This window comes from Melopsittacus undulatus, chromosome 4 (genome assembly GCF_012275295.1).
Source record: "Melopsittacus undulatus isolate bMelUnd1 chromosome 4, bMelUnd1.mat.Z, whole genome shotgun sequence".
NCBI lineage: Eukaryota > Metazoa > Chordata > Aves > Psittaciformes > Psittaculidae > Melopsittacus > Melopsittacus undulatus.
In genome coordinates, this window is record NC_047530.1 from 84,973,717 (window position 1) to 84,999,664 (window position 25,948).

The 25,948-nt window shown below is 40.7% G+C and overlaps 1 protein-coding gene across 1 annotated transcript in view; it reads left to right on the plus strand.

The window, feature by feature from the left end:
• Positions 1-15,638, plus strand: part of TFCP2L1 (transcription factor CP2 like 1) — a 31,987-nt gene extending 16,349 nt beyond the window's left edge. The window contains exons 3-15 of the mRNA XM_005153807.3: positions 2,551-2,627; positions 4,230-4,335; positions 4,604-4,710; positions 5,311-5,463; positions 6,367-6,477; positions 8,202-8,293; positions 9,655-9,703; positions 9,800-9,893; positions 10,824-10,914; positions 11,590-11,690; positions 12,680-12,822; positions 14,943-14,994; positions 15,438-15,638. Coding sequence (XP_005153864.1) covers positions 2,551-2,627; positions 4,230-4,335; positions 4,604-4,710; positions 5,311-5,463; positions 6,367-6,477; positions 8,202-8,293; positions 9,655-9,703; positions 9,800-9,893; positions 10,824-10,914; positions 11,590-11,690; positions 12,680-12,822; positions 14,943-14,994; positions 15,438-15,475 — 1,214 coding nt within the window. The 3' untranslated portion in view covers positions 15,476-15,638. The remainder of the gene's footprint in view (positions 1-2,550; positions 2,628-4,229; positions 4,336-4,603; positions 4,711-5,310; positions 5,464-6,366; positions 6,478-8,201; positions 8,294-9,654; positions 9,704-9,799; positions 9,894-10,823; positions 10,915-11,589; positions 11,691-12,679; positions 12,823-14,942; positions 14,995-15,437) is intronic.
• Positions 15,639-25,948: the final 10,310 nt, after the last annotated feature.

Here is a 25,948-nt window from a genome sequence, read left to right on the forward strand (position 1 = left end):
TCAGATGACCCGTATATCTTTCATCAAAGCGTTTTATGTCCTCTTTGGCTTTCCATTTAATATTAACTCTGTCTCCACTACAGGTTGGTTTTTTTATTTTTACCAGTTGGCAGAATCTATTTCTAACTCTGTTCAAGCTAAATCACTCCCATCAGATGTGCAATGCCTGCTGTCTGCCAGGTTGCATTATTATTCCTATCCCATGCAAGTGGTTGGAAGATGCATGCTGCAGAATTTTGAGTGCTTGATGCTAGTTTGAAAGGAATATGGCCAGTGTTTTTATATTCATTATTTTCTTTTGTCTCATTGGAACTACAAATAAGGCTGATCAAAGAGTAGGAGTGTATCAGTGCAAAAAAGGTGTTCCAAAACCCTGCTCATTTCTGAGATGCTTGTTGAATGGCTGGCAGTGCTTCTGCTTCTGCTTTATATCACATCTCATGCCATTTAATTTCTCTGTTCGTGTTACCCCATGTGAGTAGTCATACATGTGTTTTACTGTCTCTTGGATCCTCATTGTCTCAAATCCTAAATTAATTTTCTGTGATGATTAATAAGCTTTGTATTTGTGTGAGAATGAACTGTAAGTGCAAGAGGTGCTTGTCTGTGTACATTTGTTTGAGGTAATGAACTGTATTGCTTTATAGCTGGTGAAATCTATCCCCATTGAGCTATTGAGTAGCCAAGTACTTCATACAGTAGAGATACACAGGTACAAGACATGCACAGGTACATAGTACAACAGATGTGCCACTCAGGGAAATGGTTTAGAGGTGGATTTGGCAGTGCTAGGTTAATGGTGGGACTTGGTGATCTTAAGGGTCTTTTCCAAGCTAAACAATTTTATGATTCTATGAGAGAAAACCATTCTTGTGAATTGGAGCTTGATCTTTTTTTATGCTAATGTGACAGTGTTGATTATGTGGGCAGATGTGTAGATCTCTCTAAAAATTGCCAGGTGAAAAATATTAATGTGTATCAGAGGGAACATAAGAAAGTCTCTTGAATTAAAGCATGTAAGACCTCAGTTTTGGGACTATCATTTACAAAATTACTTTTATTGTCCAGTAATCTTCAAAGGAAGGTTACTGTTTTCATCTTGGTTTACTTATGCTCAAAGAGATGGGTTAAGATCTATGCATGTTTCCAGTGCTTAATCTGGCACTTCATATGGCTTGTTCTCCCCTCTCCCTGTCCCCTTACCCACTTGCTGGATTCAGGGGTCATTTCCTGTTTGCAGAACTCCTACTGACATCAGTAGGATCGTTGTACAAACATTTGGGGCTTCAATATGGCCTCTCCTCTCTTTATTACCCCCATAAGCTTAATTATCCATGGGATCTAGTGATATGGTCCATACTCATGCGGGCAAATGGAAGAGGTGGGGTTCCCAGAAGGGAATTTGCCTGAGATATGGTGCCCTTCTGACATATCTGCTGTCATGAACCTTCTATTTCTAGATCTCAACCCAGTAATGTGGCATTTTTTTGTCTCTGCTTGTAGCAGCTGCTTAGAGGGAGTTATAGCTGCTTTGCAGTTTTGTGCAGGGCCAGGTCTGTGGAGATACTGGTTGAGCTAGAAAACCCTAACTGATTTCCTTCTTAGGGCCTGGCTTATCCTACCTTGTGTATTTTTCAGTAAAGGGGAAGATAGCAAGATGAACAAGAAAAACTAGCTATAAGGTATACATATACTCCGTTAATCCTAAAAATCCTGTCCTGCCTCTGTGCTGGCTATAGGTTTGTTGTAAAGAGTTGGTCCTGTACAATGAGGTTTTGTACTGTCATAGCCATTTGTGCATGAGGTATCGAGCCATCAGTCTCGTTTGCCTGCTGGCAGCCTTGGAGGGAGATGTTATTTCATAAATTAGTACCTGAATTCTACTGAACAGGCTAAATTCCCTACGCTGAGAGTGGTGGTGGGTGCTGGAATATGAATTCCCTTCCCAGAATTGGTCCCTGCACATGCTGTAATACCCCTTGCTGCTTCCACATGCGTGTCTGAAAAGGTATTTATGCTCTGGACAGCCATGGTCAAGGTCTTATGGGACAAATCTTGTGTTTCTGGTTCACTGGAGCACCCTACAGGCCTGCCTGTTCTCCAGAGAAGGCAAGACTTTGCCCAAGTTATTATCCTCTGCAGAACAGTGCCTAGACCTGTTGTGCCAGCAGCTAGCTCTTCACACAACCGCTGCTTCAGTGGAAAGGATGGACAAAGCCAGTGCTGTTACAGTGGTGTGACCCAGGGGGACAACTGTCTCAAAACACCTTGGTGACTTTCTGAAGGGTGACCAGAAAACTGTAGCAGCCCTGGGAGACAGACTAAGATCAATGCCCTAACTGAAAGCTTTTAGATGCCAAAAGACAAACCTTTCCCTCAGATTGCTGCTGTTCTTTAGTGCCTACTTGATTACTGGGTCAAATGCATTATGTTACCAAATATAAGCTTTCCCTGATCAAACGAATGTTTTATCAGCCACATAAATGCCAGCATGACTCTCTCATTGCTACAACATATTAAACACCTTGGAAATGTTTCCTTAAACTCTAGGTCAGTCTTATGAAATCCGTCTACTTGAGAATAGGAAATTGGGAGAGTTTCAAGATTTAAACACAAAATATGTAAAGGTAAGGAGAAATATAGATTTCTATTCTTCCTGCTATTACATACAACCTCTAATGAAGAGCCTGACCTTGCTCACACTGAGACAATGGAAAATACTTTGCCATTGTTTTTAATGGGAGCAGGGCTGATAGAGTTGTTGAGTGCTAGTTTCACGGGATTATGCAGCTTGGCTTTACAGGGCTTCAGGGGAACCTTTATTCTGTTTGTGACCAGGGCCTCAGAGTTTCACTGTGAATACTGGGTTTGCGGGAATCCCGAAGTTCAGAAGTGAACATGGTCAAAACTGCTGAGAGGCAGACTTGTCTCCCTTCGTAACCCCAGAAACATGCCTGGGCTGTTACAAGTCAAATGGAGGACCCTGATGTTTTACATGCTTCTGAGGTGCAGATTTCGCATAGCTTCAGTTTATTTTGAGTATGGGCATAATTATGAAGATACAGAACTTGATCATTTGGTTTTGGGGATTTTTTTGTTGTTGCTTCCCTCCCCCCACAAACCAGCTAAAATTCAAAAGGTTTGGTCTGGATCTTGGTTCTGGATCCAACATTCAAGCCTTCCTCTCCCAAATTCTTGCCTGTTCTGCCTCAGGATTTCTTTCGGGAAGTGGGGACTACTTGCAAAATTTGGATTCCAGTCTGGATTTCAGATGATGTCCAAGATTAGGTAGTTTCCTGTTTGTCTTTGGCCTAGTTCAGGAAGCATGCGGATTGGGATTCCAGTTTTGCAGGTGTTCCCACCTTGGCTTGCTTGCTTCTTGGAGCTAGGGTTTGATTAGGGCATTTCTCAGGTTTATTGGCAAAAATTGCTTATTCATTTGATACAGAAGCCCCTAGGAGGAGCATGGAGTTGAGAAACTGGGACGTAACGGGTCATTAACTCATGCAAGTGTAGCACTCTGAATATACAAAAGGATATATTAGTTAGGAATACTTTGGACTTGTCTGCCCTGGGGATTGCCCTTATTCCAGCCTTTTTGCTTCAGTTATTGACACGGCTGCACCATTGCAGACCAGAGATAAAAATTCTCCTGTTACAGAAGTTTTCCTATTCTACACTTTAACTACACTGGGGCAAAACCAATGACTGGCTGTTAATGGCTGGAATGAAGTTTAATTCCCACTGACAAGGTGTCTGGGCATGTCAGCTCCACTGGTGCAGGGACAGGTGAGCTGGCTTTCACATGTGCTAATCAGAGTGGGATATACTGGGGTTGGGGCATGGTATAGACACATTAAATATTATCCCCTTGTGAGCTATTTTGGGTGTAGAGGCAGTATAGTGATGTCTACATGGCTTGGCACCTAAGATTAGGTGGACATTGCTATTACACTTCCAGGCCGAATCCCAGAAAGCTGTACAGGGCTGCACTATGCAGTGTAGACATGCCCTGTGAAGGGGAAAGGGTGTTGCTCTCTCACTCAGTGGTCCCTTAGGAATTCGAAAAACATGGTGATGGGTCTCTTAGGTGGACCCTCTACTCTCCTCATGACTAAGGATGAGAAACATAACAGATCAGCTTTTGCTTTGTACTCTGGAAAACCAAAGTCATCTCAAGAGAAGGGCCTCTGGATCCCATTGTTCAGTTTGCTGTCTTTTCTCAACAGAGCATAATTCGTGTAGTTTTCCATGATCGACGCCTGCAGTACACAGAGCATCAGCAGCTTGAGGGCTGGAGGTGGAGTCGGCCTGGGGACCGCATCCTTGATATAGGTGAGACTATTTAATTATGGTTCCTGTGCAGCGTTTGGAAGCGAGAGGCTGAATGACATGGAGTATTTGTATGTGTGTTTAGGTTTTTTATAGCCTAGTCTCTTAAGAATCCTGTATGCCTTTGGGTGGGAAGGAGATCTAGCATTATAGGTCCCAGATAGATGTATCATTGGTGGCTTGGCTTTTCACATGCATCTTGTAATTGTGTGGAAATGCTTTCTATTCTTCAATTTAATATTTTTAAAATTTTAGGGGTTTTCTTCTACAGATATTCCACTGTCAGTTGGTATCTTGGATCCAAGGGCCAGTCCAACCCAGTTGAATACTGTTGAATTCCTGTGGGATCCATCAAAGAGAGCTTCAGCATTCATCCAGGTAAGAGATAACTGATATTTCTGTGGTAAATACAGTGGTGACATACCTTTAAAGATCTGGAGAATTAGGGTAGCCAGGAAATGAAGAACAAAGATGATAATGATAATATACAAACTCAAATGACAGTTGTGTATAATTAATTTGTAGGCTGCTTGCTAAATCAACTTGGTAGCAACTTGCTGGGTTTGGAGTACTACTTACTACAGCTAGGATTTTAGGATTTTTTTTTCTTTTTTAAGGAATGATGTTGTTTTATATACACGAATTTTGTCTAGAGGAAATTGTCCATAACCTGTTAGTTTTGCTTGCTTTCCTCCTTTATGAGTGTTTCTCATCCCAAATGCCAGCTATCTGATTTTAATCTGTGTGTGGGATTTACTTAAGCTAAAGGATGGTTTTCCTGACACCCTGTTTCTTTCTGAGCTGCTTGTTCTTCTAATTGTTCTGTCCTGAGAATCAGAAATAAAAACATCAGAACTCTCCAGCCTCTCTTAGTTTCTCAGAAAGAGCCAGTACCTTATGTTGAGGCAGAATCTGAAATTCAGATTTTGCATAGGTTCCAGCTGTCCCCAGAGATGAGCACAGCTTTTGTTTTGCCAGGTACATTGCATCAGCACAGAATTTACTCCACGGAAACATGGAGGAGAGAAAGGTGTGCCCTTCCGGGTGCAAATCGACACATTTAAACAAAATGAAAATGGTGAATACACAGAACACTTGCATTCTGCAAGCTGCCAGATCAAAGTGTTCAAGGTATGAGGTAGTTTTGTCTTTGTCATCAACTAGATTAAGACACAGGAGCATGCATAGTGTTTAAATTGTATAGGATTGATGCAAATAGTGGAGTAAAAGAACAGACTTTTATCTGGGTATGCTTCAGATCTTAAAGAGGGCTCTTGCACACAAAGTGATATAAACACAGAACTACACAGCAATTCTAGTTAAATTCAAATGACCCAAGTGCTGCACCAAGACTTATGCTAGTACGTTATGCCTTGAACACTATACAAATACTGAGATGTTTAGGGTATCCACTGTGTTTTGGTGCTTCGAGGCAGTGATGATATTATGGCATCTCCAGCTTTTTTATTCAATCCTCCATGAATAGTGAGATTTTGGAGACCTTAAATACCCTCTTTTTTTTTTTTTGTTGCAGCAGAGTTCCTCTCCAGGCTAACTAGGGGAGAGAAAGATTCAGGGAGAAAGCATCTCTGAAGATCCTAATCTGGGCATGGCACATGTGTAGACACTTAACAAAAAGCTTTTCATAGGCCTGTTTTCTCAAAGGATCTTCTGCTCCAGTTTTGTTCCTGTGAGCAGTGTCTTACCTGTTCCTGGAGAGATGGTACAAATACCAGTTGAGGTGCATAACTTGTGGAGCTCATGGTCTGAAATGAGTAATACCAAATCTCGGGACTGTGGTCAGCTTATTTGGTCCAATAGACATTAATAGGGGATGTTACAGAAACAAGTGATGCTTCATTATATTTTTTTTTGTCTAGGAAATGCAGGTCTGATCTTATTCTGTATGTAGAGTCCCCACAAATCTTAAGGACACTTTTGTGAATGTATTAGAGAAGAAATCTGTTGGCCTCTGTCTCCAAACTTGTTATACTTGGCATAAGGGAAAGCTTGTGCTTGTGCTTGTGCTTATAGCCTAAAGGAGCAGACAGAAAACAGAAGACTGACAGGGAAAAAATGGAGAAGAAGACCACCCAAGAGAAAGAGAAGTATCAGCCTTCCTATGAGACAACTATTCTCACAGAGGTAAAACATTTTAGACATCATACTCTTTCAGCATGTTGGGAGATAGATTTGAGAGAAAACACAGTCCAACTGAGCCCTGGAGATTGTCTTGTGGAGACACGTATGCCTAGATCCAATTGAAATTGAGAGCAGAGTGAGATTACAAAATGTCTCTCACTGTTGAAGTTTATAAAAGATGCCAAAGTTCCTTATGTTCTAGGGTGCAAACCAACCCTTAACAGCCTAGCTTTGAAAGGAATATTTTCTCTGTCTTGTGCTGTGCTCCCGGGCACTTGTCATGGTGCTTAAATGCCAGTTGTATGAGGCATTTTCTTCAGAGCTGTCTGGCAAAAGCTTATGTTGGAGATGGGGCACTTGAATAGATGAATAGGGTGTCTGATTAAATTATTAGTTTTTCTGTGAATGTGCCTGTGAAGCTACTATTATGTACAAGATCTCAGAAGATTCTGGCTTGTACTCTAGGAATATCTTGGATGTCTTATATTCTGATGGATTTGGGGTGGAGATGCGTGTTTCTACTCCTGCCTGCCATTACTAAGATGCTAAGATGTGTATATAAGCTTACCCCAGGCTGCAGAATTACTAAGCAACAGGACTCGAGAGTAGTTTAAAAGTGCTGTTCCTTCATCCTGTGCAGATGTGTTGTTGTTTGATTTAGTTCTTCTTTTTTTTGAAGTGGCTGCTGAACTTCTAAAAAGCAGAGGTTTTCTTAATTTAAATACACTTCCTGTTTGTGAGATCTGGTTCTTCCCACTCAGTTTTCCTCATGTTGCAAGGAGCAACCAGCATGTTTTCTAATTCAACGTGGTGGTTGTTAGCAAGGCTTTTGTGTACACAGACCTAATTCTACTGAGTTGGCAGATCCCAAACTCTCCCTGTGAGCTCTGATGCACTTTGACATGTTGCATGAGGAAATGTGGGTTGCTAAAGAGTTAAATATTTGCTAGTGCTCATGAGATGATAAAATATTTGCTAGATGATAAAACTCCAAAGCTACACTTGTCTTTTTATCATTGCAAACAAGGATACTACAGAGCATTTTCTTGAGCTCTTGATGGCTGGGCTTTCCACAGGGCTAAATTTCTCCTGCTGATTACAGTGGCTTAAATTCAGAACAGAGTCACCAATTCTAGCTGGGTTGCTCTGGTTTTACAATACTGTAATGGAATATGGAGTTTGACCTATATTTGTGAAGGCTTTTAGCAGTTTTGTGTCTGTCTCTCAAATTTTCTCCGTGTAATACCCATTTTTAACTTGAGCTCTTCAACTAATAGCCACAGGTTTTAGCAGACTGGTTTGAATTCTGCTCTTTCACTGGTACTAACCTGAAGCAGTGCCTCTGGAGCATATTTGTCACTCTTCCCTGGTTTTAATTAGGGATGTATAATTGAGACCAGGGGTATTTCTGTATCATTGCTGCCTTCAGTCTGCACTGACTTACTGGTGTTGCTCTGACTTACAGCTGTGCACATTTTGGCCCAGTGTTATTTGGGGACAGGCTTTGTGAAATGAGAGAAATGTGGAATGCACAACTGGAATCAATCTGGCCCCTGACAGCCCGCTTGGAGAGCAGTGTAGAAAATCCATGGCCTGTCTCCTTCTCCCAGCAGGAGTGATGAGCTGAAGTTAGTGGCGTGGCAACAGCATGAATGTGGTGTTAGAGGAGAATTGAATCCTTTATTTCCATCCTTACGAAAGTATCCCCACTGCTTTTCTTCCAACAGTGCTCTCCCTGGCCAGATGTGCCTTATCAAATGAACAATGCTCCATCTCCAAGTTACAACAGTTCTCCCAACAGCTTCAACCTTGGAGATGGGTATGTAACAAATAAATGCTTTTATCTTTCTTGTTGATATCGTAGTGTTGTGTGGATGTTGTTTGTGTGTCCATGCATTTCATACCCTGAAAGAATAGGTCAAGGGCCACCCTTCCTAGAAAGGGGAAAATACTTCCCACTAAGCGTTTTAAGACCTTCCATCCAGGAATTCTCTGTAATGCACAGTACTGTTTGTATGTCCACTGCTTATGTGGTGGCTGGGAGGTGAGCTTCAGAGGGTCATCAGGACAATTCCTGCTATAAATTTCTTTTCTTATTCTTCTGTTCTTCAGAGAACACACGATGCCCTGTACCAGCATTTCCCACTGTTTTCTGACAATAGTGTTAAAGTCTTTCAGCCTTCCTTTCTGTCTTGAGGTAGTTTGGGGTGCTGGATTCCCAGTTGAATGGGAGTAAAGGAACCCTGTCTGTGGCAAAACAGCCTGAGTTTTGAGAAGCCATTCCAGAACACATGACTAGAAATAGTCATATTTAATTCATTAATGTAGCAATCATGAAGAAACACTTCTAGTGGTCCTGAAGCACCCAACATGATAGCTGATGACAGAAATAAATGGCAGGGTCCCTTGGTACTTCTGAGTCCTCCCTGTGACATACTCATCCCTAGGAATTTGGTGTGGGCCTTTCTTTTCCTCCTCTAGGACTTTGCAGCCTTGTTGCCTTACTGCACAGATTATTAATTAATCAGAGTTGTATCACAAATTTTCAGTGAGCAAGTTCAACATATGAATAAAGACAAACACTGAAATGAGAAAAATTGGTGTTAGAAGGATCTGTTGAACATTTTCTTCCACTGCTAGATGATTAATTCTTTGGGAAAACCCTTGATCAGTTGAAGTCCTGTCTATGTTTTAGGAGGGTTTAATAGAAACATGGTTTTATGTAATATAGTTAAATTGCAATTTCCTGTTTAAGATAACACCAGAGTTGAGTTATAAGGTCCTTTATTAATTTTTTGTGGTGAATCACTATTAGACAGTGGATTTGGTTAAGGGATTTCTGACTTGTAGAAATTTTGAGTTCAGCCATTCTGTAGGTCACAACTTTCATGCTTAGATGGTGTCACGTTAGTAAGCCATCAGTATGGAAAAGTTTGAATGAGGTCAGTAAACTGGGTAGGACCTCAACAAAAGGCATGAGTTGGGGTTTGGGGTTTTTTTTTTATTTTTGTCCAGACTTTGGACACATTCTTAAAAACCTGATAGAGGGAAAAGCCAAGTTGCTGTGTAACTTGGGACGGTTGAGTCAAATGGAAGAGGGGGAAAAGGATGGACACTGCTATGTAAAATTTAAAATAATGTGTTTTTTTTTCTCTTCCAACTTTGCATAATTTTTTTTAGCAACAGTTCTCCAACCCACCAAGTGGAGCTCCTGCCTCCCAGCAATGATGTAAGTACTTGAGATCATGTTAATGTGGTGCTTTTCTTTTTTAGGACACTGGTGAACAGTTCATTTCAAGACCTTCTTATTCTTTTTGCAATGTAGCATCTCCTTCCTTCTGCTTCTATTCAAGATGCCCAGCAGTGGCTTCATCGTAATAGGTTCTCTCCGTTCTGTAGACTCTTCTCAAGTTTTTCGGGTGAGTTTAAACAGTCAATTATTTTGTCTTTGTTCTCTTTTGTAAGGGCAGCTCAGGCTTCGCATCAAGAGCATCTGCTGCTGGCCACTGTTTGTGGGATCACTGGTCTGATCCAGTGTGGTTGTCCTTTTGTTCTTAGATTTGTTAGCATTTGCCACAACAGTTTGTAGAAATATAGAATAAGTAAAGATGGAAGAGAATAATTTGAGATGGAAGGGATTTTTTAAGTTCATTAAGTGTTACCCCCTGCTAGAAGTAAGTCCAGGGTCTTGTACAGTTGTATTTGAGTATCTCCAGGGTTGGAAATTTTACAATCTCTCCAAGAAACCTCTTCAAATACTTGACTACTGTCACAGTGAAGAAGTGTTTCCCATGTTCTGTCTGCTGCCTCTCGTTCTGTCCCTGCACACCTTTCAGAAGTGTCTGGCTCCATCTTCATTCAGCTCCATCTTCACTGTACCCTCCCATTAGATAGTTATAGACAGCAGTAAAATAGTGGAAGGGGGAATTCTTAAAGATGTTGAAACCTTGAGGAGACTCTTTCTGACTTGCAGCAGGGTGGTTGGAATTAGATGATCTTAAGGTCCTTTCCAACCCTAGCTATTCTATACTTCTGTGATTAAATAACTTTGTGAATATGGCAGGCAGAGAAAACTGGGGCTTTTAATGGCCAATGTTAAACATCTAGCTTGTCTCTGACTTGGCTAGAGTATCTTTCAGTGCAGGGCTGCTCCTTTGGCAGCTTCTAGCATTCTGCACAATGATTGATTTGCATTGTACACCTCTCTGAATCTGCTACTCTCTAAGCAGATCTCTCTGATTTAGCTTTATGAATTCTCTCCTCCTGGCCTTTTCCTGCTGCCCATACACACAATTTGGAAGCTAAGATTTGCTTAACTTCTGAAAAAAAAATCAATTTGAAATATGTAGGTGCTGACTTACTGAAGATGTCCAAAGAAGATTTTGTTCAAATCTGTGGGCCTGCTGATGGAATTCGGCTCTTTAATGCAATCAAAGGAAGGTTTGTACTTCTTCCTTCCTATTTTTTTTTTTTGTTATGGCAGCATCCCTTGGTAATTTCAGTCTTAACTAGTAGTTAATCCTGGAGCTGTAGCATTTAGACTTCCTTTTGATACTTCAGAGAGGTCATCTGAGAGGATGGAGATCACAATGGTATTCAAAACCAAGCACAGCTCAGACATGTTGCTGAAATGAAGCAGCATAATGTGGATCTCCAGTGCTGGATCTGATATTCTACCGCCTCATAGCTTCCCTCCACTTTATATGAAACACAGCTTATGATATGCTGTGTTGCATCTCCATCACAGGTAACAACAAACAAACCAACCTCTGGAGTCTCAAATGACTCCTAAGCTTACTTTCATTGCAATAGCATCTTAAATTCTACAGCTGGGCAGGATTCAAATCAGTAAAGGCAGGTATGATGAGCTGCTTGGCAAGTGCTGTAAACTTCTTATTTGATCCTGATGAGATTTAGGTGCTCTGCTCTGTCCCACCACCTCTCAGTAAGCTCTGGCTAAACCCCCTGAAACATCTAGTCCACAGCATTAAGACTGCCTCTTAGCTGGTTATTTATGCACAGATTGAATGATTCCTTCTCTCATTGCTTAATAGCTGACTGGAACAATTTTAGGTCTACTAAATAACTTACTACTGTTTTTTTAATAACCCATAGAAATGTAAGGCCAAAAATGACAATTTATGTCTGTCAAGAACCAGAGCAAAACAGGTCCCATCTCCACCAAAAACGAGAAAATGGAGATAGCAGTCTTTGTGGTAAGTTTTTATGTATAGACTTTGTTAAACACTTAACCTGGTAAGAATGTTGCTTTCTGCCTGAGCTTCTGTGTGGGACAGCTTGCTGTTTAAAGAGGTCCTGTTTATCTCAGCTCTGCCACTCGGGTTAGTTTCAGGGCTACAGATTCCAACTGGTACCATCTTGTCTCAGGAGCAGACCAAATTTATAAGCTATCTGCAGAATGCTTTAGCAAAATCTCTAAGCTCTTAATAGGGACCATAGCATTAAAAACTAACCCCCCATCCACAATTTGCTTCAGATTATGGCGTATTTGAAAATGTTGTGGGAAATTGAAGGTCTTAAAGTGAGGTTCTAATTCTTGAAAGTTCAAAGCTTTTGGGGATGCACTGACCCTAACTGTCCCTCATGATGTGATGTCCGATCAAATGATAACAGAGATTGTCCTTATTTCTTGCACATAGTATAAACTAGGCACAGCTTTTCTACTTCCTTGTTTCTACCATTTGTGTTGCATTTAAAACTTAATACTGTTATCTACAGTTATTTGATACATGATTGTCTTTAGTTTGTGCCTATGGGATCAGTGGGATAACATCTAATGAAATACTACTTTTTTGTAACATAGTATCATTTGACTTACATTTAATTGGATCTACTTTAAAATGTCAAAACCAATAAAAGTAGATTATAAAAAAAATTAACATTTTTGTGAGAGGGCTTTTTTGGTGCCCCATGATACATGTTGTCATTTGTCCCTGTGTTTTCCTCTGGGCAAAAGTAACATGTACTTTATTTTTTCGTGGCAACCAAATACTGGATAGTTTTTTACAAATCATCAAGTTTGATATTTGGGGGCTGCTTTAAAGGTAGTAAGCTTATGTATCTACTGTCAGGATTTGAACCTTGATCTTAAACCCCTTTGGTTGTTGATATGGAGCATCTTGGTTGTTATCTGTAGTTGCTATTCTATAATTATAACTCTGGAATTACTTTCACCTTGTCGCAGTTTATCATGCAATCTTCTTGGAAGAATTGACCACGTTGGAATTAATTGAGAAGATTGCAAACTTGTACAGCATTTCTCCACAGCAGATAAATCGAATCTATCGGCAGGGACCCACAGGGATCCATGTATTAGTGAGCAATGAGGTAAGGCGTTAATGTAAACTCTGTCAGAACTGTAACAGTTGTCTGACTTCTTGAAGTTAGAATGGCCTTTTAAATTAGGGAATGAATCTTCAAGGAATCTTAGCAGTTACTAATCCTGAGAAGTGAAAGTAAATACTTAAAGCAAATCATTAATGCATATCATTGATTTTGATGTGTTTTTAAGATCATTGCTTTGTAAAAGAGTATGTTTGCATTTTTTTGTGTTGGATTTTGTTGTGGTTGGTTTTTTGTTGCTTGTTGTTTTGTTGTTGTTTTTTTTTTTAACAAAACAGAACAGAATAATTCATTTCCTCTTCATGTTGACTACTGAAACAAATCTTGGAGCAAGGATCTAAAATAAGAACCTTTAAAATTAAATAGGAAAATTAATTTCTATTTCATTTTCTTTTTTCCTCAAGAAGGCAGGTTTGAAAATCTGTAGGGCGGTTAGTCTTGGCCACTGATTACAGCCACTGAGTCAGAGTCAGTGCTATGTAAGTGCACACTACAGTTTAATGGACCTCTGCTAGCTGTTTGTGTCCCATTACATGAAGGCTTAATTTAGTCCAATCCATTAACTTGCAGGTTAATAGTGAGTTGCCCTTCTTCCTCTTTCCTCCCCACTAAATTACTTAGTCATTCATGCACCAGAATCACTTAAGGAGCTTCATGTATAAGAAACATTGTTAAAACAAATGAAGCAGAGCGTAGGTCTCAACTGGAGCCTAAATCGAAGGCTGTAATGCTTATTCCTAAACTCTCTTTGCTGTTTCAGCCTGATTAAATCTGAAACCCTGATGCTTTATGGGTGTAAAGTGCTTGGAGGCAACTCTTGGTAGGGGAATTGCCTGAGCCAGCTTGGGTATAGGGCTTTAAGTATTTAAGTCAATTATTAACAATGTCTATTGCTTTTTTAATATTTTTTTTCTTGTTCTAGTACTATAGTGCAAAGATTGAGGCACTCTATGAATGTACTTCATGCATCATTAGGCACAGACTGGCCAGTGTAGCTTGATTTGCAGGATCAAGGGGTGAATGTTAAACCCCAAAGAGAATAGGGAGGTTAGTCTAAGTTGAAAAGGATATTTGGTGTGAGAACTTAAACTGGAAAGTGCTTTACTTGAATGGTATTCAATAGTTAGGAAAAGGCTTTTGCTTAAAGCTGGATTTTCTGAGCTTATCAGACAGGTTCTGGTCACCTCCCCTCCAAAGTTAGGTGTCCAACATCTGCTTCAACTGTCTGAGACACCCCTAAATGTAATCTTATCTCCCCTGTTCCACACAACTACTCTAAGGTGAGAGACCGCATTGACTAAAGATGAAGCTTCAATGAGCATTTCAGTTTGGATCTGAAGTTCTTTTAGCTTACCTCTTTAGTTAGGGGCCTCACTAGAACCTGCACATGTTCTGAAAATCTAGTTTTATCATGACTTAACTCAAATCACTTTAGATACTTATCTTGCTTCCCATGATCTGACTTGCCTCTCCTAGCAGTTTCATTAAGATTCCTGTGCCTCAACAAAATACAAACAGGTAAATGATTCCTGTAAACACATTTTGACTAATGTCTAGTAAAAATATCTAGGTGGATGCTGCTGAGATGGCTTTTCAGTAGCAATTTGCCTTTATTCAACAAGGAGTCCATTTCTCAGGGCTGACCACCTCGAGGTAGTATTTCAGATGCTAATGTAAGCTCAACTGAGCTTCATTATTCAGCTGTATGTGTATTTTAGGAGATTTTAGGAGATGGACTGTCTTCATCTAGCCTAAATTAGTATAGCTTTACTGAAGGCAATTAAGAGCATGGTCCTAAATAGACTAACCAACATGGTATAAGAACTTAAAGGATCAAGAGCTGCAAAGAGGGTGGTAAAATGCTGAAAAAGCTAGATCAGTTCCAGGTAAGCACTTTAATATGTGCTTCTCTTAAGCACATTAGCAGCTGCAAGGATCTTAATTAATCAGTCATGTACTTTAGTAATCTTATGGGAAGGGTTACTCAGGACTCTCTAGGACCGGCCACCAAATGTTGTTTGATACCTCTCCTCTAAAGTCTATACTGGCACTGAAGGAAACTTGAATGTAATTGCTCTTATGTTGGCTTGCTTCTGCCCTTTCAGATGGTGCAAAACTTCCAAGATGAATCTTGTTTTGTTATCAGCACATTAAAAGGTATGTATTCCTGTTGCTATTACATGTGGCTCTAAAGATAATTTCTCCGTTTGATTGCACTAAATGTTACTACAAACTTGGTGCTGTTATCCTGAAAAGATAAGTAGCCTAATTTAGTGTAAGGAAACGTGTTGCATCAGTTTACACTATGATAGACTGATGAATCTATGATTTCTTCAGTTACACTTACAAAACTTTCATAAATCCATTGATAACACTGACATAGATGGGCAGAAAGCCCTCTAGTAAAATGGTAAAAAGATGACTGTTAGTACGTTGTAGTTTTTAATGTAAATGCTTTGACCTAGATGTTCAATATTGATTTTCATGAGTGGGTTGTAGAACAAGGTTACAAACTATTTCAAACTACCTAAGAAGAAATCTGGAGCTCTGTGCTGTTTTCCGAAAGCAATGAAAAAATGCTTTGCATTTCTTTGTTACAGCTGAAAGCAATGATGGCTACCACATCATTTTAAAATGACCGTGCTGCACAGAAAGACTTTAACAGCCTAAAATTTAGTGCCTCGCTGAAATTTCTACAACCTAGACTGGAAACATGAAGAACCTTCTGGATAAAATGCTCCTGTGAACTAAGAATTACCAAACAGCTTAAGGAAAAACCTGCTATTACAGATATACATTTCTGGTGGTGTGTGGTTTAGTTTTTTGTTTGGTGGGGGGGGTTAATTTTTTTTTTAATAAGCTGGAGCTGAAAACATCCTCAAAACTTGTACATGTTTCTTCTTCCCTCCCTTCCTCTTCAGTCTTAAAAACTGTTGAGGTTTCTTATTACTTAGAAACATCTGCCTTGTACTAAAGGGAAATGAAAGATAAACAAAACCCAATTTCTAGACCCCTCGTGGTTGGGTGAATTGCTTTATTTTCTCTTCTGAGTGCTCTCTTGCTTTCAACACACACCCTGTTGCTGATCGACACAGGCTCCCTGAGGCTTCTTTTACTCTTTGAGGTGGAAGGTCTGGGGCTGTATCCAAAGCCAGATTGAGCAATGCAGAGGATGGATTTGGTGTCCAGTGTTTACCCAGAATGTCAGCCCTGGGAGCCCACTCTTAGCTACTCTTCACCTGTAGATGTGATCAAAGTTCAGAGACCTTGGTCCCCCTGACAGAGCTTCTGTTACATCCATCCAGCAGAACAGTTCCGCAGGGTTCAAGGGATAGCAGACAACCTGTGGCAAGTAATTCAGTACCATATGATATCTTTAGCTTTAGAATAGTCTCCCTGAATGGAGCATATGAAGGTTTTCTGAGGAAATGTTTTGGATGTTGGAAGTTATAGAGTTCATGGCACATTCATACTATGGATTTATCCTACTCTAAAAAGTGTTGATTAATTGCTATCTTTACTGTAACTGGGAATTAGGTTTTATAAACTTAATGATTTTTTCCTTCTGTTACTCACTAAAGTAAGTAAAACTGAGTTTTGACTGAGTCCAGGTAGCAGATTATCTTAGTTGCTGCTTCTTGTATTTCTGCTGTTTCACTTTTGACTCCCATTTCCAATATCTGCAGCTATGGTCAACTCCACCCTTTCTTGGACATTTGGGATTCCATCCAAGCTCCACTAAGGTGAAAAAGTGGCTTCCACTGATGTCAGAGGCAAGCTGGATCACATCCTTCTTGCATAGATGGAATCATTTTACTTTTGGTAGCTGATTAATAAGGCTGTTTCCCAAACTGAATGTCCATATAGCATTGAATTTTTGATACTTGAATCAAAATTTTTGATACTTGATTTCATCCTGAATTGAGATGGAAAGCTGAAATACCAAGAAGTTTCCTGGAACAGAAATTTTTCAAAAAATGAGAAATTGTCAGCTGGAAAATGCCTTTTGAAATGGAAACATTTAATTAAATCCATTTGGCCCTTAAAGCAGCATCACTTAGAGCTACTGTTGCAGACCTCAGAAATTACCATTCAAGTGCCTTGTGCATTGTGTTTCCCTTGGGGTCCAGCTCTTTGGCTGGGTTACAGATCCCATGATGCTCTTACCATGGGTTAGTCAAAGGGGGAATGCGTCATGAAGGCTGGAGGGGTGCCCAGGAGGCCAGCCTTCTGGGAAAGAGGGGGACATGGAGCTCATGAATTACAGCTCCCAGCTGACACTGAAGGAATTCGGACAAACACGGACTGATATTTTTCTGACAAAAACGATGTGTTTCAAGCTTTCCCAACAAAAATAAACAGCAAAATATTGAGAAAAGGAACCTTTTTTTCATTAAAAGCACCGAGTTTTGCGCAAATAAAACCCCACCCATCCCCACTGATGTTTTTTTATTTTTTTTTACACCAAAAATAATACTGGAATAGAAAAATCATGTTACAATGGGAAAACCTTCAGCCAACTCAGCTAATTCAATAACAGGGCCTACTTAGGCACGATCTTGCTTGGCTGTCCTGGATGCTCCATGAATTGTAGTGTTTCTCCAAAAAAGATGCCTAGGCTTTGGGCCATAGCAATTCCCTCCCCCTGAAGTGAAGGAGCTCAGGCTTCTTGGTTGAGGACCAGGTTGCATAGGTGAGGAGTTGTAAGTGGTCTCCTGACAGAGAAAGCAGATCAGACAGTGAGGGTGGGGAGAGCTTTGAGGGAAGAAATGTCTTTGTGAAGGATGGGAAACACTATCTTTTCAAGAGGAAGGTGATGCCACATCAATGTCAACTCTTTCTAGGTCCCTGTGTCACCTCTGTAGCTTTGCAGCCTGCTCTTCACTGCCATGTGAGTGGAGGGGGCAGCTGATGTGCTTCTAGGCCTGGGCAGTGAAGCATCCAGGTTATGGTCGCACAGTTCCAGGTGTCTTCCAAAACAGGGAATAAATTCCAGCTGTTTTTGTGAGTAGTTGGGACCAACATGCCCCTGTGTACCAGGAGCTGTTTGATTTATTTTGTGGAAAATGCTTTGGAATACATATGTTGGCTGTGCTTTTTCATCCTGTTTTGTAATGCTGGTCTAATACATGGCATGGCTGTTGTTGGCAGCAACTGAGGGAGATGAATCTGACCTGATAAGAAAGGCTTAAAAAAGACCTTGGGGTTGCTTGGAGTGTAGTCTGTACTGTAGGCACATATACGTGCTAGCCCTGTAATTTAGGGAATGCAGCAATACCGACACATAGCAGTGTGAAGAAGGAATAGAGGTAGCCTTGCTCCCAGAGGTAGGGACTTAGAACTATTTGCCTATTAAAAAAAAAGTTTGTTCTTGATTATTTCTAAAAATCTTGCCCGGAAGGATTTACTTGCAGAAGTCCCCATAGTGTTACAGTGGCACTTGCTTGATAAATTTTGAACAAAAATAACTCTCCAATATGGCCTTTTTATATTTAGATTTTTTAAGATAAAGTAATTTTATACTGATATGAGGATGACTTTGACAGTATATCTTGTTCTCTCTATGCTGTAAGAAGGTGTAACACAGTGAACGATCCCATAGATTATAAATACTGTCTTATGTGGGCTCTACTGTTTTATCTATATTAGCTCATTTGTAAAGCTGTATAACTGTAATGTGTGTGTAAGACCTGTGCTTACTTGACAGAGTAGCTCTAGTCCTTTTTGAACTTCTGTAGTCCCAGCAGAAATGTAGACGATAGTGGTCAAGTAAGATACAGGTCCTTGAAGACGTAGCACAGCTAGTTTGGTGTCTAGGAGAATGTTGATTTATTTCAACTTAGAATCATGGAACATGTTGAGTCAGAAGGGACCCATAAGGATCATTGCATCCAACTTCCTGCTCCTTGCAGGACTACCTAAAACTAAACAGTATGATTAAGAGCGTTGTACAGATGCTCTTTGAATTTTGATAGGCTGACCACTTCCCTGGGGAGCCTGTTCCACTGACCAATCACCCTCTTGGTCAAGAATCTTTTCCTAATTTCCAATCTGAACTTGTCCTGATGCAGCTTCTTTCCATTCCCTCATGTCCTATCACTGGCCACCAGAGAGGAGATCAGCACCTTCCCCTCTGGTTCCCCCACTGAGGAAGGTATTAGGTTGAGATTCATCTCTAGGAGTTAGGGGAACATATTTCATCTTTTGCCCTTGTTGCATGTTGCTGTGTAACCAGTGGGCAAATTGGCCATGAACCATCATTACTGAGCAGCTAGAGCAAGTGGTCAGAGCAACACTGGTGTAAAATTGGAGTGCTAATGAACCTTCCTCTCTGGCTTCCAAAAACATAAAAGCAAACCCTTGACCTCTTGGAGTTGCTGAGTTTGTGCAGGATCCAAGCAAAGCTTTCAGATTTTGTTTTAGTGGCTTATGTGAGGAGTGAGAGAAAGACTTGTCTCACCTGTGTAAGTGCAGGTAATCTTAGACTTTCTCCATGGTTACAGAGGGTCTGCCATCCCTGGAGAGACTCATTTGCCCTATTTGAGGATGTGACAGCCTCCAGAAGGCAGCTTTTCTCTCCTCGAGACTGGAGGAAGCACAAATTGTTAGTCTGTGCTAGATGTATAAATTCTAGATAAGCTAAAGATAAGGGAGATGAATAGCTCCCCTCATCTAAATATCCAAAAGGGTTTTGCATTTACTTTGCTCTTAAGTGCCTGTTACATTTATTCTTGCTTTTCTTGTTGTTCCTATTTCCTTTTTTAAAAGTAACACTTGCTCAAAGTGATTTAAATAAGACTTTTTTTCTGCTCCATGTGTGAATTCCATACAACAGGCCTGTATAAAGTTGGGGTTTAGGATTACAGTGAATAACATGGTGTCTCAAACTGTCCAGCTCTGAGGTTGTCTGTATGATGACACACTGTGTGTAGAAGTGGGCTTGCTAGGGATGAAAAGGAAGAACCATTAACATGATTAAAACCAGTTATGACTTCAGCCAGTACCGCAAAGTATAAACCTGAGTTTTTATCAGATCTGTACTGGCTGGTTGAAATTATTTCATAAATTACAGAATCACATAATCACAGAGGTTTCAATTGGAAGGGACTTTAAAGCTCATCTTATTCCAACTCCCCTTCCATGGACAGGAATGCTTCCCACTAGACCAGGTTGCTCAAGGCTGTATCCAGCCTGTCCTTGAACGCTTCCAGGGATGGGGCATCCAAGACTTTTCTGGGCAACCTGTTCCAGTGTCTCACCACCCTCACAGTGAAGAATTTTTTCCTAATGTCTAATCTAAATTTTCCCCTCTGTCAGCTTAAAGCCATTCCCCTTTGTTCTGTCACTACATGTCCTTATAAAATGCTCCTTTCCAGCTTTCTTGTAGGCTCTGTTTAGGTATTGGAAGACTGCTATAAGGTCTTTCCTGAGACTTCTTTTCTCCAGGCTGAACAAACACACCTGTGGCATTTTCTCTGACAACTGAGTAAATTGGTATAAGTCAGCTAGTATGACTCTGGTGATGGTTTGAGAACTCATAGAAATGCCCATGATACACAACTACAGGGCAGGGAAGGGGCAAATAACCTGCCTGAGGTGGCAGAATTGGTGTTATAAAATGAAAGCTGCTGTTCTTTCAGCTGGCCCTGCTTGGTAGATTGGCTAAAACTGAAATAATAATTCAATCTGGAAAGTATGGGAGTTCTCATCATTTTGGTGTGAAATTTAAAGGGCTGAAGTTTCAAGACTTGGAGGTGGTAAAAGGATTTTTGCAGTTGAGAAGTCCTGAATGGGACTCTCCTTATAATGTAACATATACATATTTATGCGTATATATATATATACACACATACATACTGTACTGTATCAACACATATATCTGCTGAGTACTTGTGGTCTTCAGCTTTAACTGGTACTCTGCTTTGTTTAATTGCAGTTCAATGTAAAAGACTCTGGTTGATCAAGCTTTGAAACCTAGCCGTTCCTTGGATACATACCTAAAAGTCCGTAATAATGACTTTAGGTAATTTGGACATGGTACACTTGAAGTGATGCAAATTTGATGAATTTCTGAAATATAAATCCCAGGCCTTGGTGAAGACAAGCATATTCCTGCACTAACACTGCAGTTCTATATTGCAGCTTCTGAAAATTAGAGTAAAAGAAATAGGTTGCCCAACGCTTTGTAAGCTAGTAAGAGCTACTCCCTAAGCAGAACAATCATACGATGACTCCTAGCTTGATGTTGTATTGCTTAAGCATTGGCTGTAATTCTAACAATCATCTGGTGGATGACTGGGGCAGGTGTTTTTTTGTCTGTGTCTGGTTTTGGTTTTGACTTGTTTTCAAAGAAATGCTTATATTTAAGCTGTTGCTTCTCTTTTTCCTCCAGTCATGAAGTGGTTTAACTTTATGCTTCTAATAGAAATATTTTCTTGAGATTATAACCTGTTTGACAGCACAGGGTACTCAAAGTGGGGAGTGTTTGACCTTCATCATCACTACTGTGGGTGAATATAAGAAGGCAGATTGGAGGTTTGTCTTAACATCCTTGTCTCTCTTTAACAAATGGGTTAAGCTGGTGCCTAATTTTTTGTGCTTTTCTGATTTGTACCTTTTATTTTGTTTTGTTTTGGGTTTTTTTGCCATTTCCTCAAATTCTTCTGTTCGCTGGGGGGGATGCATTGATGGGCAGCTGGTGTGTCCAACTTTTTTAAGTAGCCTGCTGTTGTCCCCAGTTTGCTTGGGGTGAATGTTTATCTTTCAAAGGGCTAGGGGAGTTACATCTCTTCACTGACAATGAAGCCATTAGAAACAGGTGATGCTGACCACAAAGTTGGCATGATGGGTGAGGGCAAGTGGAGGTGGTTTTGTTGGAGGTTGAGGCGTACCAGTTGTGAGTAAATACTGCCACACTCTTTGTCATTTCATTTGTTGGGTTTTGGGTTTTTTTTTGTACATGAATAAAGAAAAAAAAGCATATTTTGCACTGGCTCTTGTACTGTTGTGCAGAAGAAAATTGTATCTAGAATCTGTGCTCCAGTCAAAATGCAAATAAACCTGTTTGTAAGAAGCATGGGTTTTGTCTCTGCTTTGCTTGGCATGGATGGGTGCAGAAGAACCTCAACATTGGCTGATGCTGTAAGGTTCTGGGCACCCTCCTACAATTAGTAGGAGAGGGGTTTGTAAAGTGCTGGTGGGGGAACATCTGCTGTAGCCAAATGTCCTGCAGCTTTTCCTTTGTGCTGGGACTGACTTCATTTCTCTGCAGCACAGTGCAGTGACCAGTTCATATTTAATCCAGTTCAAGGCATGAGGAGAAATTCCTGATTCTTGCAGAAGCCTTGACAATGGGCATATGCTTCAGGGGGAGCACAAACTCCATCAAATGACAGCTGGCTTTGGTCTTGCAGTGCTCAGAGGACACAGGAGTGTCAGAGGCTGGTCCTCTCTGACAACAGAGATGAGCAAAAAAGTCCATTCTGGTAGCAATGCTCTGTCCCATTTAGCAGCTGTTAGACACACACTGCAGAAGAGGCAGTGAGGTTTGTACATGAAGCATTCACAGTGGTTTGGATGGAAAAACTTCAGTATCCTCTAAGGTTTATGATGGCTGCCAGCTGCAGGGCCCATCCATGGGGCTTTCAGGATGTGAGAACCTGGACACTGAGCTTGTCTCAAACACCACTTATATTCCATAGTGTGAACCAGAGACAGGAAACTGGACATGTCTCAGGCACCATTTGCATTTGACCATGGGAGGCCTTGAGCATAAACTAAGAAAATAACAAGGATGTTGTCTTTTGATACTATGTAGATAGGTTTGTTTTGACCCTTTTGTTTGAAGCTGATAAAGGATGAGTCATGGATGAGTTGACTCAGGATGGACCCCAAAAGCAGACATCAAGATATAAGGGACAACGAGCACCTGGAGGTCTGTCCACCTAGAGGACCCTTGGGGAGCCCCAGCTTTGGAACTGTGCATGTGCTCACTCAACTATGCCCATCATTGTCATAGTCACACCTCTCTACACTATGCAAATTATGGATGACACCCCAAAAGAACATGAACATAAAAGCTCAGGCCAGAGAGAAAGCTCCCACCACTGACACCCTGGGTGAAGAGGATCAGTGAGATGTTGCTGCATTCACAGTGGTGATACTTCTCTCTGTTTTTCTCTCCCTTTCTCTGTTTTTCTCCTCTCTTTTTCATTGAATATTGACTAGACCTAAGGAAAAGCATGTGGGATGGAACTTACTGATCCAGTTAAAGTAATTATTACTGAGTTATATCTAACCATATGTCTTGTATTAATAAATCGTAAAACTGTCTGGTTTGTATTGTTTCACTTTAATTGAGTGCAAGGGTATCATGAACTTGGTCTTTGGTCCCAAGGGAATGGAGGTTGTCCTAAATGACTCCTTTTGGGTCACAACACAGTAGGATGGAGGCATATCCCTCCCTGAGCCCCCTAGGGTGTGGGGTGCCATGTAAGCATGGGTGTTTCCCACCAAGCTCCATGCAAAATTATCACTCTTCTGTAAGCCTGATCCATGTGCCGTCAGGGGTTGGTAAATGCAAAAAGAAATACCAATGAGGTATTTCCTAAACCTGTTTAATAAAACGGGTTCAAAACAAGGAAAGGGGTAATGCACAATAATTTCTATGGGAAACACACCAATGGAGAAGCTTATAAGGAAAAGATTCCCTAAGGAGGATCCCCAGAAGTCAGCAGCAGGTGTAATTAAGACTGGAGCTGCTTAGCCAAAGTGTTGGCCTAATCTCATCCAAATCCTCAACAGCAAGCAAATATTTTAAAATTAATTTTCTAATTTACAAAACAATGCAGTCTTTCGGTTAAAAGAATTAGTGACAGCTATGGAGCAGGCAGGGAAATAATGTCCCTCATACCCTTTCTGTAAAGAAGCTAAATGCTTCCAGGCTTACCTTGGTAAGAAGGATCTGACACTGCAATAATTTATTTACTTTCTAATATATTACAGAAGAGGCTAGTTGTCCTGATCAGACTTTGGGAATTAAGATCTCCATGATATCACCTATATAGTTTAACCTGTGGTAGTAAAATCGGGAAAAAAATGAGTAAAAAAATGAACATATGACTTTATACAGGAAGAAAAATGTGGCTGAGGCTGCATGGCTGGAGCAGCCCAGGAAAGAAAAGATCAGCACAAAAGCATGGAGGCCACCTATGTTAAGTCAAGTGCGTGCTTCGGCACAGCTGTCCTGAGGACAAAGAACATTGTCCCAGGCAAAATTATTCCAGAAACACCCACAGTTTCCCTTTTCCAACAGATTTACCTCATTTCATGCAGTGCCTGTGAGGCCACAACTTCTGTTTCTTGATCATCCACAGTTATTTACTGTCACATGCGTTGCCTGAAAGAAATGAAGTCCAAGTGAGAACACTGAGATAGACTTGATGATCATTAAAATAATTAGTGGGGGAAAAAAAGAAAGGAGAAGCATTTGGCTTTGGTTTTTCAAAAGCTTTAGCTCCCTTCTGGCTCTGCTAGTCCCTGCCGATGGCTTTGCAGCATCCCCACCATGTCTGCAGAAGGAGAGTGCCTGTTCCCAAACACATACGCATGCAGCCATGTTGCTGCTTTAAATGTGTGTTCACGTCTGTGGTTGTGCCTCCCCCCAACTCCTCTCCTGGACCTCTCTGCTTCCCCAGGAATTCCCATTAGGCCCCATCCTTTCACAGGTGCAAGGAGTTGGATGGCTGGGCACTCCCAGGTTGCCTAGGAGAGGTAAGGAGTGGCACACAGAGATGAGAAAAGTTGTTTTAGAATGATCAGTCATTCCTTGACAAACTGGAACATAACTGTTGTGCAGCTGGTGAAACCGACATATAATGAAGGCCAGGATGAAAATTTACCGATGACTAAAGCCAGTCATCTTATGAGCCTATAAACAGTGGTCCCAAGAGAGATATCCTTTGAGATATCCTGGACAGCAGCAGGCTGTGACCAGTATCTCAGAGCCCATAAACTCTCAGGTTTATGAAATAGGGGGACTGTATACCTGGGCTGTTACTTCTGATCACTGACACTTTATTGAGGAGTCCTGAGAAAGCTGATGTGAGTGTTGTATTATACTTTTCACTGCACCCAAGGGAAATTTTTAGCATACGTATATATATATGTGGTTTTATACATATATTCCTTAGTGTGTTGTGTTAGTTCAGATATTTAATTGTAAGTGGGTGTATGTTAGTTTAATAATCAAATATTATTATTTGCTTTAAAAATGCAAACTGCTGCTATCTGACATTCAAACAATGATAAATAATCCTTTCAATATATACCATTGTCTAGGTCTGAGACTAGGACTAGATCCAGCCGCAGCTAGGCTCTGTCAGGAGTTTAGAAAGGATGGAGGGTCTAGTCTGAACCTCGTGATTCCATGGGTGGGTGTCCCTAATTCCTTTGTATTTTCAGTTCCCATACACATTATCTCAGTCCAATTCTGTCTAAATCACTTTAACCAAATCCTGTATAAATCATTACCAATTCTGACACAATCTCTTGGCATGTAATGGAGTGGACTTGCCCATTGAATTATGTTGAATCACACATTTATAAATTTATATTAAAATTAATTTTGGTATATCTCTGATTCCCTTACCAACCCTAACCACTCAGTTTCATGACAATTGCTCAGAAATGCAACCTAGTGACAGCCTGCTCAGGAGGACACCTCTCTCCATAGTCTTTCAAAGTGGATCCACAAATTTTGTAATGAAGGCTGGGAGAAAGGTTTTGCACCATCAACTTCCATCACTTGACTTGGGTGCCTGGATAAAGGAAGCCTGAGCTCCCAGTTAAGCTCTTCGTAACTGTTTCTGAAGGACACCACCTGTCTCCATGGATGATACCGTGTGTTTGTGATACTTGGTTTAAGTGATGGCTGAAACTGGGTGGTGGGGTTGTCCATTGAAGTCTCATCTTTGGGCACCTTTTTAAAGAATAGTGGCTCTTTGTATTTAAAGTAGGTTATTTATGGTTGGGTTTCTGGTTTGTCATCAGAAAATTTATTTCACTGCTGTGTAGTTCAGATTATAATCAGAAAAGACGTTAATTGTTTGCA